The following is a 17,115-nucleotide window of genomic DNA, read 5'->3' as shown; positions in this document are numbered from 1 at the left end:
AAAAGACCACCCAGTAGGCCAATAGTTGCTGGTCATCTCTAAGCAGCATTGCTATTTGCAACTCCTGCTGGTGTCAAACAGTGACAACTAGCAGTTATCATACAAAGTCAAACTGGAATAAATTTGCCAAATAATACTTTTTTTTTTTTTTTTTCTCAGTCCAATATGTCATTTATTATCATGTTCAAGCAGTTACCAAAAGGAGCAGTTGATCTCACTCTGCAGATGAGATGCAAAGGCTAAATGCAGTAACATGGCATTTTTTTATTTTTATTTTTTGAAGGGTAACTTTTGTCTTAGGTGAAAGGCACTATAAAATGGCAATGCTGCTGCAAAAGGAGACAGAATGATACATTTAGTGAAATTCCCAGTCTAAGCTTCTTCAAAGAGCAAAATCAGTTAATATAACATTCCTAAGGGTTCCTTTCAAACATGATAGCTTTCTTGTAGTTCACACTTATCATATTAAGCAAAATGGTAATGAGGAGATCACAACTTCTTTTAAAAGCAACAATAGCTCAATTGCCAAGAAAAAAGAAGAGTGATAAATATTTTCATGGTAAGAAACCTCCAGTGAATGGCTTAGTGTTGAAGCTGTGTTCTCTTTTTTTGTTTGTTTTCTGAACTCAGGAACAACAAGGGGCTGCTCTTCAAAAAGAAATCTCTGCGCCAGTTTTCAATTCACTGGTAAAAAACACTCCTTTTCCAGATAAACTGGCAGCTCAGGCATTTTATTGAATAGATTAAGGGCTTGTGAGATTCAAAATGATAAAATGCTGAAATAGGTGGGAAGGGACTGGTTAAATGAACAACAACAAAATACAAAAATGAAAACAAAAACAAAAAACAAACAAACAAAAACAATCCACACTACTAGGAATGTTCTGCTACAGAGCAAATACAAGGGTTTTTTTGTTTGTTGTTTGTTTGTTTTTTTCCTGAGGCTCAGTAGAATACTTTTAAAGGTTTCTGTACCTTGGGGTATGGGATGCAAATAACATATACTTCAACAGGATACAGTCAAGACAAAGAAATTCAAGCACTACAACACCTAAAGGAGCCTTTAATGCTCAGTGCTTGTATAATAAATTCAATCAGAAGATCTCAAAGAATTCCTCACAAGAGACAATACCCAGTGTTTTCCAGTTTGGCTCCAGAGATGAAATTTAGTCCATGCCTTAAATGATCCGCTGGGACAATAGCAACTCCAAGGAACAGTAACCTGGCCTTTTTTTCCCATTAGCATCAGATACATTTCTTAACTGCATATACGCCTGTGTTGTTCCTGTTTCACCCTGCAAAGCACAAGACGGTCTTATTTATAGCTCTCCCTCAACAACAAGAAATACATTTGCTTAGACATTGCACAGAAACTTTGGAATAGAGAAAATCTTTAAAGAAGAGCTTTCAATTGCTGAAAGTAGGGTTTCTACTGAGCTCGTCCCAGGAGCCTGCTAAGAATTACAGCAACACAGCAAGTGAAATGAAGAGTCCATACAGAACGTTGAGCAAACATAAACCTGGGCACTTAGCTTGGAGCTTCATGTTCATGCCTGTAGTCTGTTTGTATCTCTTGCCTCTGAACAGTGGTCAACAAACACCTAAATGCCAGGAACTGTTAAAATAATCTTCCTTTCTAATACTATATGCTGACTTTTAGTTCTGCTGACTTTTGTAAGACTGGGTGCCTGAATGACTGCCTTTAAATAAGAAAGAAATGTGAAAAATTCCTTGGGGGAAAACAAACAAACAAACAAAGAAAAACACATTCTGATCAGATTTGCTAGATATCCAAAGAAACTGTTACCAAGCTGACATAAATCAATGTGGCAGGATCTACAGGCTAATTAAACAAAGGTGACAATTTTAAAGTGACAATTTGAAAATGCTCAGAAGTGTCTTCCATCCATAATGTGCATTCTTTTCAAATGCTTACTAAAAACCATGTACTGTATTAAAAAATTGAAAGTGACTTAAATATTCAATAAAAAACACAGTTGTAGGTACAATTTGAAATAGATGTCTCAAGTAGATAGGAAGTTCATAAGGTTATTCAGAACATTAAATTCAATGACACACTTTGTTTAAAGAAACATTAGAAATTATCTATAGAAATGGATAAGCCACAGTAAGCAGTATAATTTTAAATATCTAACTGAACCTGGCTTTTGCACAGTTATAACACCAATAATTCCAACTAAAGTCCCCAGCACATCTTGCTAGGAACTAATATAACTTTGAAGTGCAGTGTCAGTGTGGGTAAGATTCTCCTTCCCTGTTTCACTGAAGGAGAAACTGCGGAGTGAAGAGGCATCTCAACGTTATGCTGAAAGATTAAAGATGTTCCATCTGAGTGTAGATAGTCAAACATTTACTGAGAGGGTGTTCCGAGAGATAGGAAGATAGACCATATCTGTCACTTAGTGGCAGGAGTAAAATGGCATATCTCTATTTTGCCAGCTTAAACAATCTCCACATGTACTAAGGAAAGGATCATCAGAAAGCACACTGCTGACTATGCTGTCTGAAAGTCTTAATATCAAAGAAAGAAGTTACTCCCACCCCCAAAAAATGACTTTTGGAATTATTCTCCCTACATAATATGGAACAACTTGAACTTAAGACTGATGATGCTTGCAGAACAGCCTTCCCATGTTAGACAGCTTTAGCAAACCCATGGAGGCTGACAAGGCTAACAGCATTGCTGTATCACTCCTCCACTGGAACAGTCCATCTGCTTATACAAAGGCAATACTCCTCTCCAAAGGCAGTACTTTTGGACCAGTATCTCAGGTAGTGTCTGTAATCTTGACTTAAAAGGAGCATCCTGGGTTCTATTTAGACTGAAGTACATTAAGAAGGCCAGCAGGAAGAGGGAGGTGAATGTCTCCCTCTACTCTGCCTTTTTGAGGCCCCACTTGGAGGTCTGCATCAAGGCCTGGGGCCACAGCATAGGAAGTATGTGCAGAGAGGTGCCAAGAATTTGCTCAGAGGGCTGAAGTACCTCTCCTGTGAAGAAAGTCTGAGGGAGTTGGGCTTCTTTAGCTTGGAGAAGAAAAGACTCTGGGGAGACCTCACTGCAACCTTCCAGAACTTGAAGGGAGTGTATAAGCAGGAAGGGAGGACCAACTTTTTACATGATCTATGTCCTATGGTAGGACAAGGGGGAATTGTTTTAAACAAAAAGAGGGAAGATTTAGGTTGTATGTTAGGTAGAAATTCTTTACTTTGAGGGTGGTGAGGCACTGGCACATGCTGCACACAGAAGTTCTGCATGTCCCATCCCTGGAGGTGTTCGAGGCCATATTGGATGGGGCCCTGGGCAGCCTTACTTAGTGGCTGGCCACCCTGGCCACTGCAAGATGTTGGAGCTCAATGATCTTTAAGGTCCCTTCCAACCTAAGCCATTCAATGATTCTGTGATCAAAAGTCCTTTTCGTGTTTTCTTTACCTTCCTTCTTAAACCACAAGAGCATGTGAAATATCAAAAGTTGCAACATGACAGGTATAGTTAAAACAGTAAAACTCAGTGTTTTCAAGTACATGGACCAGTTCTTTTTTCTTTTCTCTAGTTCAAAATCTTTCCTTATATGTATAAGGATATATATGTATGTATACTTTTAACCCTCAGCCATATTTTTTTTAATGTTTCAGTTGTCATGTCCATCTGCAACATCAGAGAATTTCAAACAGAAACTGAAACAACTCCTGAAGATTCATTTAGTCACATCTTCCAACCCCATCTTCCCTTAGATGCTGTAAGTCTGTCTAGTTTATTGTAGTTCTGTCCAATTTACCCTCCATGGGCCCCATCAGCCTCTTCAGTAGTGTTGACTTATGGGAAGCTTCCCACCCAAGATTTTAAATCTTCAATACTCACCCTCAGGCAAAAGAGATAAAGTGCTCACAGAAGACAACTATAAGCTTTGTCATTTCAAACCAAAATTGTTTCTAAAGCATGCACTCATTTCAGAAAATCTAACTTGATTTTAATATGTTTTCAATGTCTTCATTTTGTGCCTAAACCAATTTGTTATATAGAGTACACATTATTAATATATTTAAATGAAAGGTAACATTGCTTGCAGTTTAAACACTCATGCCCATATTTAACCATGTTTCATTTTGACAGGATAAGATGAAATAACAGAAATGATTAATCTGAGACCAGAGGAATATTCTACTACCTATATTTCAAAAGAGGACTTGATTTTTGTCCTTAATAACTTTGCAGTAATATATGTAAGAGGAGCATACTAGCTTCTGGTTGTTTTTCTGCTTGACCTCACTGGATATTGTACCAGTATTTGTTGTTACCAGCCAATTTGGAACTGGGAACAGTACTCCAGGATAGGCACAGAGCAGGCTCTGAAGTTTCTAAGGATGTTTTTGAATAATATAAGTAAAGCAGTCCACAAGGTATTTGAGGAAGGATGTACAGACAGAGCAAAGGATTAAAACAGCACAGAAGTACTCAAAATTTTCCAATTAGTTCACCAGTTTCATTCTTTTTTTGTTCATGGGTGCATGCAAAAAGTCAAACTTCATAAGAAATCCAGATCTCTATTTTCTCTAGCCCTCTCACTCAAAGATAAAAGAATTAATCTTCATTTACACTGATGAAAAGGAACAGGAAGTCAGATCTCATGAGTCCACAAATCTGGAGTAGAAATCTTATGGTTTTACACTGTGGGACAAAGGAAGACATTATGAACAAAAGACCTTGCAAATGAGTAAACAAGCTCAACAGCTACTTGCACCAGACAAAAACAACATAAAGTTGTTTTTGATATTGTCATCATCAGATTAATGAGTAAGAGTGAACACACCTAGCATGTAATGCATGGCTGTTTACACTGGATCATTTCTGAAGTGACTACTCATGAGGAAGAAAAACTAGAAGTGGTTGGGTTGGGTTTTGTGCAAAAGACATGCTAGACAGCTTGGAAAATAGATGAGAATTAACACACTTTCATTTAGCGGAGGAGATGAGAGCCCTTTCATTCTCTCCAGGAGCAGCAATACATGTCCAAATATTCATGACGTCAATTCATTTTAGAGTAATTTTAGTGGCAATGCTAAATCAGACAATGATAGCAAAACTATATAATAATACTGAAATCAGCAAGCACAGAATCACAGGATCACCAAGGTTGGAAAAGACCTTCAAGATCATCCAGTCCAACCATCCACCTACAACCAATAGTTCTCACAAATCCATGTCCCTCAACACAAAATCCAAACGTTACTTGGACACCTCCAGGGTCGTTGACTCCAACACCTCCCTGTGCAGCCCATTCCAGTGCCTGAGCACCCTTTCAGAGAAGTAGTATTTCCTAACATCCAGCCTAAATCTCCCCTGGCGCAGCTTGAAGCCATTCCTTCTAGTTCTATCACCAGTTACATGAGAGAAGAGGCTGACCTCCAACTCACTACAACTTCCCTTCAGGTAGTTATAGAGAGCAATAAGGTCTGCCCTGAGCCTGCAGACTGAACAATCCCAGCTCCTTCAGCCTTACAAGCCCTGTGCTCCAGACCCCTCCCCAGCTTTGTTGCCCTTCTTTGAGCCCGCTCCAGGGCCTCAATGTCTTTCTTGCAGTGAGGGGCCCAAAACTGGACACAGCACTCAAGGTGCGGCCTCACCATAGGGGAGGGCCCCCCATAGTACAGGGGGAGTTTCAACTTGGCACTATAAAAATATGTTCAAATATTATGTTTAAGGAGATAAGAATGGAACTGAATACTGAGTTTGAAACAGGTGCACTGCAGTCTCCCTCTCCTTTCCTGAATACTTCTTGTAATCTCTTCCTTTGTCGTTGTTGTTATTATTATTATTAAAATGTAAACAAGCTGCAATAGACCCCTATAATGATCAGATTTTATGTTTTGAAGTTCTTTACTAAGTAATTTCTTTAATACTACCATGAAAATAAAACCTTTTTTTTTTTTGCAGGCTAGAATCAGACCTCGCTTGTCTGTCCTGATAAAGGTTTAATCTTTTGCTGCCTTACTTCTGAAGAACCATATACCCATACGTCATGCAGGTGGAAAATACCACCTTCTGAACACAAGAAAAGCTGCACACTCACATATATTTGTCAGATCAGATAGTCAACTTTTTCTCTCCAGTACCTTCCCAACAGCGTGAAGTCTGCTTTCCATTGATCTGGTAGTAAAAAGCACATTTCTAATATGTGTCAACATCACAAGTGAACTCCTCTCATGCCTAACCTGGGCCTTGCAAACAGTGCAACTGTGGCCCAAAGTATTTGAGCAGTGACTAATGCCAACCTCTAATCAGCTAGCTTGAAGTTAACTCCAGGGCCTCCAAATTATGTACCTAAAGTTAATATATTGACTGCTCTTGAGGTGTCCTTCTCATGAGTGACACCATCATGTTGTCACTGCAATGAAATAGCCAAAAGCTTGACTAATCCTGTCCTGCTGTGTTCAGGTACAACTTGCAGTGGTCAGGATGAGCCTCTATGCCAGGGGTCTGCTCTTGACTGAGAAGACCTAAGGCTTCTAGCTCTCAAAGAGCCTTTTGCTCTTTTAAAGACCATGCCAGGATGTCTTCAAATGACTCAAATTATTGATCTCAGTGTGTGTGTATGTATACGACTGGACAATGCACAAAAAAAACCAAAACAAAACCCAAAAACCAACCAACCAACCAACCGACCAAACAAAAACACCAAACAAACAAACAAAAAAAAAAACCCAAACTGCTGGAAAGGGAATTTTTCTGACCTTCCTGGAATTATTGATGAATTCTCCTAATACTGAGCTGAGAACTGAGCAGATGACCTACTGACCCAGAAGAGAACTGCTCTTAAAGATCTATTTAGCATTTCCATTTTTCTGGAGTAAAACTACATCCAGAGAGCTATCAGAGTAAAGGACTGGTAGCTGTTCTCACATATTCCCAAAGTAATGCAGGAGTAACTACTTTTTATGGTATAACAACAGCAGCAATATAAGTGAAGCTGCTGTCAATTCATACCAGTGTGGGAGGATGAAGAATTCAGTGAAGTCAAATGAGATCAGAGGTCAGTGGAATTACCTCCTGATTTATTTTGGTGTGCAAGCAGAAACTGACTCTGCCTCCATTCAGAAAAATGCTGTTAAAAAGCTGAAAATGTAATGACTTGGATATTGCTAAGAAAGGTATAGTTTTTATCCATCCAAATCTTCACGTGCATAAGCAAGGCCTGAAAGAAAGACCACGCCGTACTGCCTTTTTCAAAACAGGCTATTGCCCATTCCTTACACACTTCCAAGGGCTGCACGCCAGACAAGGGACAAAGGCCACAGACACACATTTACACGTGGGTTAACTTTTCAATTCATTTTTTTCATTTCAACAGAAAGAATAAATCACCTTAGAAGCAGCTTGACAGAAAACATACGGTGCTGGGCTATTTTTATAGCACACCTAAGACATAAGGATTCATTTATTTACTCAGCTATTTAAAAGTGGCTACTCTTACTCATTCTCTGGACAGCTAAATGCCAGGTTGCTAAGTTACTGTTACTTGACATCATCTCCTCCCCAATGTGTTCCCACATTTGACAGGTTCAAATGATTTACTAGGCCAGTCAGCTCGTTATTCACTTGTCCAATGACGTCTGGATAATCATTTTAAATTCACATCATGTCCTCCCCAGCAAGCCCCCAGGTTCCACTTGAAAATATTTAAACTGCTTGTCAGCTACTAAGTGAGTTTGTAACCACACCAGACTGCATACCTGTATTTTTCAAATTACAATTAATGTAATTACGTTTAGCAACGTTCTTCAATGTTGGTTTCTACTTTAGAAGAGAAAACAATTACTGAGGGGGCAAATAATGGGCTGTATTTGTTATGGTCTAATTTTGCTCTGCGAACAGCTCACCTCAGCTCCGGATGATACATATTAAATCCATTAGTGCTTTCAATTGGCATGAGGAAGGTAACACTACACGTAATTTACCCAATCAAGGGCATTTTCACCTGCTGATCAATTTACATATTCTCCAATGTCATTAGATGTGAGCTTGTCATCAGAAGAATAGAAGATCATACAAATTAGAGACTTTGCTCGTTTAACTCCAGTCATTTTTATACTAATTGCAATCTAAATTACATTTAGGATTAGTTTTGCTTCCAGACTAGAAAGCTTTTAAATAATATGACATGTATCCACGTAGCATCAGAAGTCTGCTAAGTTCCTTGACGCCACAATACAGTGAACACAGATCTACAGAAATTCTTTTGTTTCTCTGAGGGGGACAGAGAGAAGTGCCTGCCCAGACAGTGAGCAGCACCCACCTTCACATGTACAGACCTGAGACTCACCTCTACAGGATTACATCTACGCAACTGCCTAAACACCTTGCCCAAAATTTCAAGTCAAGTCAATACTTTCAATACAAGTCCTCAAGAAATTTTATTTAAAGTTTCCTTTCTTTCTTGTGTGATGCTGTATGCTTATCTCCTCTTTATCCAGAGGCAAACCCATGCTAAAGGTTGTCCCTTCCATGATCTCTGTAGGCAGAAAAGAAGTCCTGCAAATTCTCACACTACACACAGCCCTACATTTGGATGGGCATAATGCCTTCAGATGATATACAGTGACAGCAAGGCACACTGGCATAAAGCACTGATATATGTGGCACAACTAACAGCTTTAGAGTATTGGTTTAAAATGTCAGTTCTCTTTCCCCATCTGCACTTTGTATCACAACATTTCAGTGAATTCATTTTTCAATGGCTGCATATAGCAAGTGACAACTTAATTTAAATCCGTATTAATAAGTTGTGAATTACACGCACATACTGTTGATTGCCTATTTTCCACATTATCCACATGCTCAAAGCCAACATTCTGGTTGAAAAAAATAGTCACATTTTGGAACAGAAAAAAGTATACCAACGACAATTCACTTTTATGTTTCAATTTGGTGTTAACAACCTGTGCTAAATGCAGATCTCCTGCACTACATTTATAGCTTGGCCATAGGTGTACAACAGGGATTTTATTTTTTTATTTAATTTTAATTTTTAACAACTTTCTCAGACATTCTGGTTAGAAAAACAAAAGGAACTGGAGACTGGGCTGCCATTAACCTTTGGTTGTAGTATCACGAACAGTCCTTGGAGTGTTTACACAAGATGACCCAAGTGGCTAAGTGTTTCAGGAAGTCTGAAGGACTGTGAAATTTTGTAAGTAGGCTCAAGATCTTTCTCCTCACTCAGTTGGAAAGTTTGGTCCTTAAACTCAATTCAATACTTTTTGTTTGTTTGTTTTGATTTTTAATTTAAAAAAAGGAAAGAAGAGATAAGAAATTGCAGACCTCTACAATTACAAAAAACATTAATCAAGTTCAGCTTGAAAAAAGAGCTCAGTAAAATCTGAGGTCATGATTCTTAGCTTAAGTCCCTCTTCTCTGCAAAGCCTGGCAAAAAAAACCCTGAAAGAGCTCCTATGCCTTTTGGAGAGGTAACACTGAATTAAGGCACTTAATTTTGTGACTTGAAAGAAGAAAAAAACCCAAACTTCATGTAAGAGATGCCCTCAAAGCAGCTGGCAGGGCAGCGTGGGAGCAGGCGGGTGAGTGAGGGGTACTTTGGGGTGTGCAGCTCTGCAGTGGACATGGCCAGGAGCAAAATTTGCCAGTCCTTGCCAAGCGTTTGCTGAGCAGCTGCAGGAGGGACACAGAATACAGTGGTGTCACTTTGGATTAAAAGCTGCATATGTGAGTGCATAACACAGCCAGATATTTTGGGCTGAACTCTGGTTCTGTTTCCATTGGCTAGAACGCACACTGTTACACTCCCACCTATCTACCTTTGAGACATCAGTGCTCTGTAACCCTTGTGTTATTTCTGCAGCTTCCCTGACAGAGATGGAAATGTTAATATCCATTTTTTTTCAGCTGGGGAAGCTGTCACCAGAAAGCTAAGACCCACGTTCCCAAAGGCTCTTCAGAGCCTGAGTCAATGGCCCCAGTAAGCCAGAAATATCTGATGGAGGTGGGAACTTAATCCAGGTTCCTAAAGCACAAATTGCTGCTGCAACCAAGGCTCGTTCTTTTGTCTGTATCTCCTGACACAGAACTCCCACAAAAAGCCCAAAAACTAGATTCTGACCACTGCTGGGCATCACCTTATCTTACTTCTTTTTTCACTGTTGCCTATCAGGTAGAATATGACACACTGCATGCAGTCAAAACATCTTTCCCACCAGCTTATTCTGCATTACAAATGTGACAAGAACAAAGACATTGACAAAACTTGGGTACTTCTGTTCCAGGTGTGCTTCAGCACCATAACTGTGAAAGCCTAAAAGCAATGCCATTGAAGGCAATCAGTTGGGACTGGGGACCTGGGACTCAACTTTGATGGGCAGCCCCAGGAGCACATCTGTGATCTCTGGCTTTCACACACTTAGAGACTTAGTTGATTCAAAGCCACTGCAGGAGACAGGAAAACCTGCCCTAATCCCGGTGGTTCTCAGAATGGAGCCTGTGAAATTCTGGCGCTGTTTGCTGACTCACATTTCAGTCATGGGGTAGGAAACAAGATCGTCTCCTCTTGATTAGAAAAAAAGAAAACATTTCTGCTTGCTATGATTTATATGTGCTGTTCTCACATACAAACTGTCAACTGGATGATTGATCCCTGGCGTTTGCTACATCACATTTCTTTTTGGTACTGTTGACTGAAAACAACTGCTTTCCCCACCAAACACATCAATTATTCCAAGAACAGTTATGTACCTAATCAAATAATATAAACAGGAGAAGAGATAGTTTAAATGTACCAAGTAATCTAAAAACTGCACTTCAACATTTTCTTTGGTTTTGCTTCCTTATGTCATCTAAGTAGTAAACTGCTGCTCACTTTGAACACTGAAAATAAATTGCATTTATTTCCTTGCATTCATTACTGCTGGGTGCACATATTGACACAAACTCCTCTTTGACTGCAGGTCTGCACATGCATGTTTGCCTGCTGGTTCAACTTGTGCAGAAACACTGACAACCATAAGGATATCAACCCAAGATAACGGGTACTTGAAAAACAGGAACAAGTTTCCACTCAGTTTCAATGAATAGTGCAAAGCCTGCTTTATTTAATGAACATGTTTGAGTCCTTTTAAGCAAGTTTGACACCATTGTCGTTCTTGACTTTGGGTCTGGGTGAGTTACACCAGTTGCTCCAATTGAAGAAGACATGGCCAGCACAAAATTTCCACTGAGGTTTTATCCTCTCTACATTGAAATCAGCAGTTGGGCCAGAGATTCCACAGTGGCAGCCCTGACAGATTAGAAACTCAAACTGTGAGGACAAAACCCAAATGCCAGGCAGAAACTGGGGAATAGCATATCTACTAGTCCCAGACAAATCTCACTATCAACAGGGAACCCCACCTTTGAAGTGGCTGAGGAAAAGCCCACCTTACAGTTACAGTAAGGCAGATTTAGGCATATGCAGCACATTTCCCATGCTTTCTTTTTCTTGTTACATGATCTTAGCACAATTAGTTTCTCAGTTTGGAGTAGCTTGTAGAGTTTTTGTTTTCTACATTTAAGCACTAACCAGAACTTCTAAAAAAAAAAAAAAAAGTCTGTACATCTTTGTACATCTTTGTACATCTTCCATGAAACCACGAGTGCTGGGAAGCTGTACTGTGGGGAAAGAAGATTGTAGGCCACAGTGGGAGAATTAAAGGAACGCTGCCCTAGAGTGAGAGAGAAATTGATCCTAGAGAGACTTAGAGAGCCTGAGAACTTAAAAATAAATTAACAGGAAAGGATGTAATTCCTGAACAAGACAAGTTGCAGATGTACTGGGAGAAAGAATACTAGAACTGAACTTAGCCAGTAAGGAGCATCCTGAGCCCACCAGGCTGTGTCTTTTTGATACAAACCCACTAATAACTTACTATTTAACTATGATGTTAAAGACAGCCCTTCTCCATGAAAGATGAAATAAGAACACTACAATTAAAAGAAAAAAAAATACAGCAAAAGAAAAGTGTATTACTCACACGCAGTATTTCTTCCACACAGCTGGAGTCATTGGGAAGGGTAACCTATGTTTGAAGAAAAAAAGAAATGTTTAGTTGGGCACTAGATGCAAAGTTCAGTTTGCAACTAGTTATGCAACTATACAGATGAACAGCTACCAAGCAACTGCCTCTATCTGATGACTGCTGCATCCCTGATTGCTGCGTACCAAGTTTTCCAGTTCAGATCAACAAAAGTCATCAGTAGGACCTTTTTGTCACAATTTGTTGCATTATTGTTTGTTTTGCACTACTTTGTGCAAAGAATGACACTGTTGGAGCAATTAAGTACTCTGATTTCCTCACAGTTGAGAACTGGCAGTTGAATTGCCTGAAACATCTGTAATAGAAGAAGATCCTACTGGTACTCCTAGCAGTAGCCTTCACAGAGAACTCAAGGTTTGGTTTAACTTGCAGCATGCTGTGTCAAAAGGCAGAGATGGCAACACTTAGGAGAAAGTTGTTATCTTCAGCTATCTCATTCTACAGTTTTATACACTAACAACCAAGATGGTTATTAAAACTGCACTCATACACTGTAGTAAAGTATTGGTGAAATACTGGCTGGACTGTAAGGATTGAGGCTAATTTTCTTGTCTCTCATGTCACTAGCCTGTTCCATGTAAAGTATCATGTCAAGACTGAACAGCACACAGTAATCCACCTCAAGAGGCTTGGCAGGTATCTTCCCCTGGGGAAGACACATTATACCAATGCATAAAACTGTACCATGCACATACACAATGTGCCCTTAACGCCTCCCAGCTGAATATACTTGTTTAAATGGTTGTTGCAGTATTTTCCACAGTCCATCACTCCAGTGTTACTAAATGTCACAGAAGCTCTGAACACTGTGAACAACAACATAAACAGCAGACAGACAAGACCTGTATGTAAAACAGTTTACAGTACTTGCAGGCACTTCCAATGGATTCTTATCATGACTGTAGAACAGCAGAGGGAGAGCCAATACTTAGGGAGGTACCAAAAACAGGTTTAAGTCAAGTACTTCACGCCATAACAATTCAGTGAGACTTTTCTACCTCTTGATGACTAGTTTGATAATGGACGCTCATGACTGAGATTCATCTGTGCCATTCAAATCTGCTACAGAGCTTGCCTGAAAGCATGACTATGGTTTTCCTCCTAGCCTTCAACAAGCACAAAGCTTCAAGAATAAATCCAACAAGTGACAAAAGTCAATGACTAGGAAGACCAAACAGGTCACCATGTTCATTTCCTATTAATGTTGCATACTTTATATTCTAGTACTGGCGTTAGTCTAGCTCAGAAACTGCAGGGAAGTGGGTCTCCAATTCCTTCACTTAATAAAATATGGAATAGTGTTTAAAGCTATCTATTCCTTTTCTGTGATAATTAGTTAAAATTCTGCTTTTGGTGTTACCTCACCCTGCCCGTAGAGCTCTTCCCACTACCTACTTCCCTTCTTACTTACAGCAGGCACAAATATGTAGTATTATACTTGATTTTTCTCAAACTCCGTATGTTCAACTTTTACCTTCTTTCCCAATAAGCAAGACGTTCCATTCTTTTGGCTTATTTCACTACTACTATCTGAATTCCCAACAGTTCAGCAGTATCTTGGTAAAGATGTACTGAAGAGAAAATGACCACACTGACGTACTGTTAGTGATTTCATCTACAACAATAGCAGATTATCATTTTCCATAATACCATTTAAAAACACTCAACCAATGAAAAAAAATCCAATACTGCCCAACAAATCTAGGCTGAAAGCTTCCAGTGGATTGTCAGCATTAACTGCATGGATTCCACCTTCCTAATGTAGTACTTGATATTCCAGAACTTAATTGACCTTCCCTCCTCAATCCCCTCAATTAAATTTTGCTTAAACCACTTCTTATTTTCCTCTCAGTGCTTAACTCTTTGCTAATCTGTGTTTTCCACATCTCATACCTAGCTTCCAATTCAGAGAGGATAATCTGCCTCGGATAATCAAAAAAGTATTATTGCAATGTGCAGTAGGATAGTAGGAGTACAGATGTCTAATGCACTCCTGATTCTTTTCCATTGAGGAAGTGGTATGTTGGAATATAAGAAAACAAAGTAAGCATTACCCTAATAAGCTTGCAGTCTACACTCCAACCAAAAAATCTCTCAGAGCAGCTACAAGAACAGCTCAAAATACGCCTGAGTTGGTCAGACTGGGAAAAGTAACAGAGGTACAGAAGTCATCTCTTTATTTTATGCTCCTTCCTGACATTACACGCAGTGTTTCCAATGGTTAGCTTGGACACTGTGTGTATTCTTCTGTTTAGAAATGTCATAATTGTGCACTGGGCTATGAACACAAGGCAGACCATGCTCTTACTTTACAGTGCTCTCTCAACTCACAGCCCTGTTTATGTTACTTGAGAACAAATGGTAATAATAATAATAAACATACTACTCTACTGCAGTAAAGCCCTCTATATATTATACAATCACAACAAGCTTCTGCTGGCAGCACTTACTAATAACTGTAAATGTTCATGCATCAGTTTAATTGTGTTAATGGCAGAGAAGATTTTAATGGCTTGACAGAACTTTTGTTCCCTTTGGCATTGCTTTGTTTTGAATCACTGGTATTAAAGTAATGCAAGATGTCAAAGTACTGTGATTGTCATATAGAGAGATCCAAGAAGGAGCTAGCACAAAGAGGAAAACATTTAGATTGATGCAAACATTAAAAGAATAATTAATACAACATGACTATCAGAGAGAAGATCAATGTAAGAGTTTTTCAGTACATTACTATTAATGGATTTCTCAAGAAATGAGACCATTTTTCTAAATTCATGCTACAGTTGCATGTATTCAAGTTCTAGGGAACTTGAAAGGCACAGATCTATTGGAGACTTGGAATACTCTGGGGGGGGAAAAAAAATAAAAAAGAAGAAGAAGAAAAGAGCAGACTCCCAGCCTTTCAAAATATGAATCAAAAATTGCTGCAGGTGAATTCTCCACAAATATCTGCATCCAGTATAAAAGTGCAAGCAGGCCCTCATCGCCTACCGTGCAAACCATGCAATCCAAGCACAGGTAGATCAGAGTAGAACAAAACACAGCAAGTAGCTTCACTTCACTGAGTATTAGTACAGTAAAATTTTTCTATTACATTTACCATTAATAAAATGCCACATTCCTCCAGGAATTTAATCAATGTTGGACATCCCATACTGTTACCTTCCCAAAATCAAGTTGTTTAGAAAGCATTATGTGATTCTCCACTCCTTGGCTTTTTGAGCATTCATTGATAACCAGATTTTAAACCTGAGGACCCAGCTTTCTCTTGTGCATTCTTTTGATGCTTCTCTTCCTTTGTGAGCAGCATGGTCTAAACCAGCCAAAAAAACAGATTCCAGGAATTCTGCCTCTGAATGACTGAGCAGTTACATCTCACATCACGAGCTGCTATCAGCCAGCATGAGCTCTGGACTGAAGAACAGTTAATATTACATAAGTTGAAGATCTAAGTCCTGAGGTAATATAACTTCAACCAAAACAAAAAGATTTCATAACAGCTACATGTTACACTGAACTTATCTTTCAATTTCATTTTAATCTGGCAAACCTCTTTTGCATCAGAATGCTTCATGTTTACTTTTAGATATTGCTCCCAGGCTTAAGGAAAAAAAAAAAGGAAGAAAAAAACCTAAAGGTTAGATGGTCAAAATCTCCCAGCTTGTATTATAAAGCTCTTCACATTTCAGTCTCATAAGAGAAAGAACAGAACTTAAATGATGTGGAACCAAAGGTTTAATGTATGGCTTGGATGGCTCAGTGCTAAACTTTAAAGAGAAGGAAGGAGGGCAGAAATACTAGAGTGAGGGAATAGTAGCTCGATGTCATGCAGATCAAATGGCATGGGGTTAGTGGTTACACTATCTGATGAGTCATGTTGATCTAACCTTCCATGTATTCATTCAACAGTTCCTTGACCACTCTTAGCTCCTGGACAATTTACAACCTGCATTAGATCAGAATTTGTTTTTGTGGCCACAGAAAAATCACATAAAGTCTTTTTTCCCTGTATTTTACACCAGACAGCAGGCATGTCTTACAAAGGTTAGCAACAAAATCTTCCAAAAAACCTATCAGAAAACTCCTGAAAATTCAAATGCAGTGTTGGGAAGCAGAAATACACACTGAATAATGACTTTACCAAAATTGACTGCCTATATTGTCATCTGAATAAGCTGTTTGTGAACAATCCTTCTGGCTCTATTGGTGGACAACTGGCATTCAGTAATCAGTTCTTCCTATCTTTGTTTAATTGGAAAGATAAAGGTAGAATGTTAAACAATTGTAGGAACTCGCTCTCATCTTTTGCATAGGAGCACCTATGTGTTTATACATCAAGAGCTCTTTCACTGTCATCTCCTTTATCAAGAGAGCATTTTGACTCTGGGGAGATGAAGCTCATATGATGGTTTACTCCTTCAAACACAAACTGATTTTACACTTGCTAGCAAGAAAGGATACTGTGCATGAGCCTTGATTGATCATTTCCACTGTGCACTACACAGAGATAAGAGGAAAACACTTAGAAAACCAGAAGCAGCAAAACCAAGTCTGTCAGCGGAAACCTCATCCTACAAATGCCTTCAGCTCCTGGCAGCTTTCTTAAGAACAGAGAGTGTTTTTTTTTTTTTTTTTTTTTTTTTTAATGGATGTGGGAAATGGATCAGGCAGTGCACAGAACAGAGGGGTTTCCAGATATGATGGAAAAATCTTCCCTGAGCTAGGTCTTAAACCCATCAGAATATTATTACTGGTGATGCTAGATCTCACCAGAGACCCACCCAGTCCATGGACCATAAGAACAGAGTATTAGTCTCCTAAGTCACGCTGATAGTTAAATCCCTCCAGATTCAAGCAAACTGCAGCTCACAGAACAGTCTTAGCTATCATGGCTGTGCATGGGTCAGCATGCTGAACAGCCTGTAAGAGAATAACTGCCCATGAGCCTCTCTCCTGCTTTTCTGGTTGCATTTAACACACAGCATCCAGCTGCAGTGAGTTCCACAAGACAAGTTC

General features: G+C 39.2%; 1 protein-coding gene across 5 annotated transcripts in view; it reads right to left on the bottom strand.

Moving 5' to 3' along the window:
• The window catches only part of AFF2 (ALF transcription elongation factor 2), a 346,941-nt gene that overhangs the window by 149,409 nt on the left and 180,417 nt on the right, over positions 1-17,115 (bottom strand). For all 5 annotated transcript variants that reach the window (XM_090150571.1, XM_031602672.2, XM_090150573.1 and 2 more), the window contains one exon: positions 12,037-12,081. In XM_090150571.1, coding sequence (XP_090006697.1) covers positions 12,037-12,081 — 45 coding nt within the window. The remainder of the gene's footprint in view (positions 1-12,036; positions 12,082-17,115) is intronic.

Source organism: Phasianus colchicus, chromosome 14 (genome assembly GCF_987193195.1).
Source record: "Phasianus colchicus chromosome 14, bPhaCol1.hap1.1, whole genome shotgun sequence".
Taxonomy (NCBI): Eukaryota; Metazoa; Chordata; class Aves; order Galliformes; family Phasianidae; genus Phasianus; species Phasianus colchicus.
This window is presented reverse-complemented; position numbering and strand designations above follow the sequence as displayed.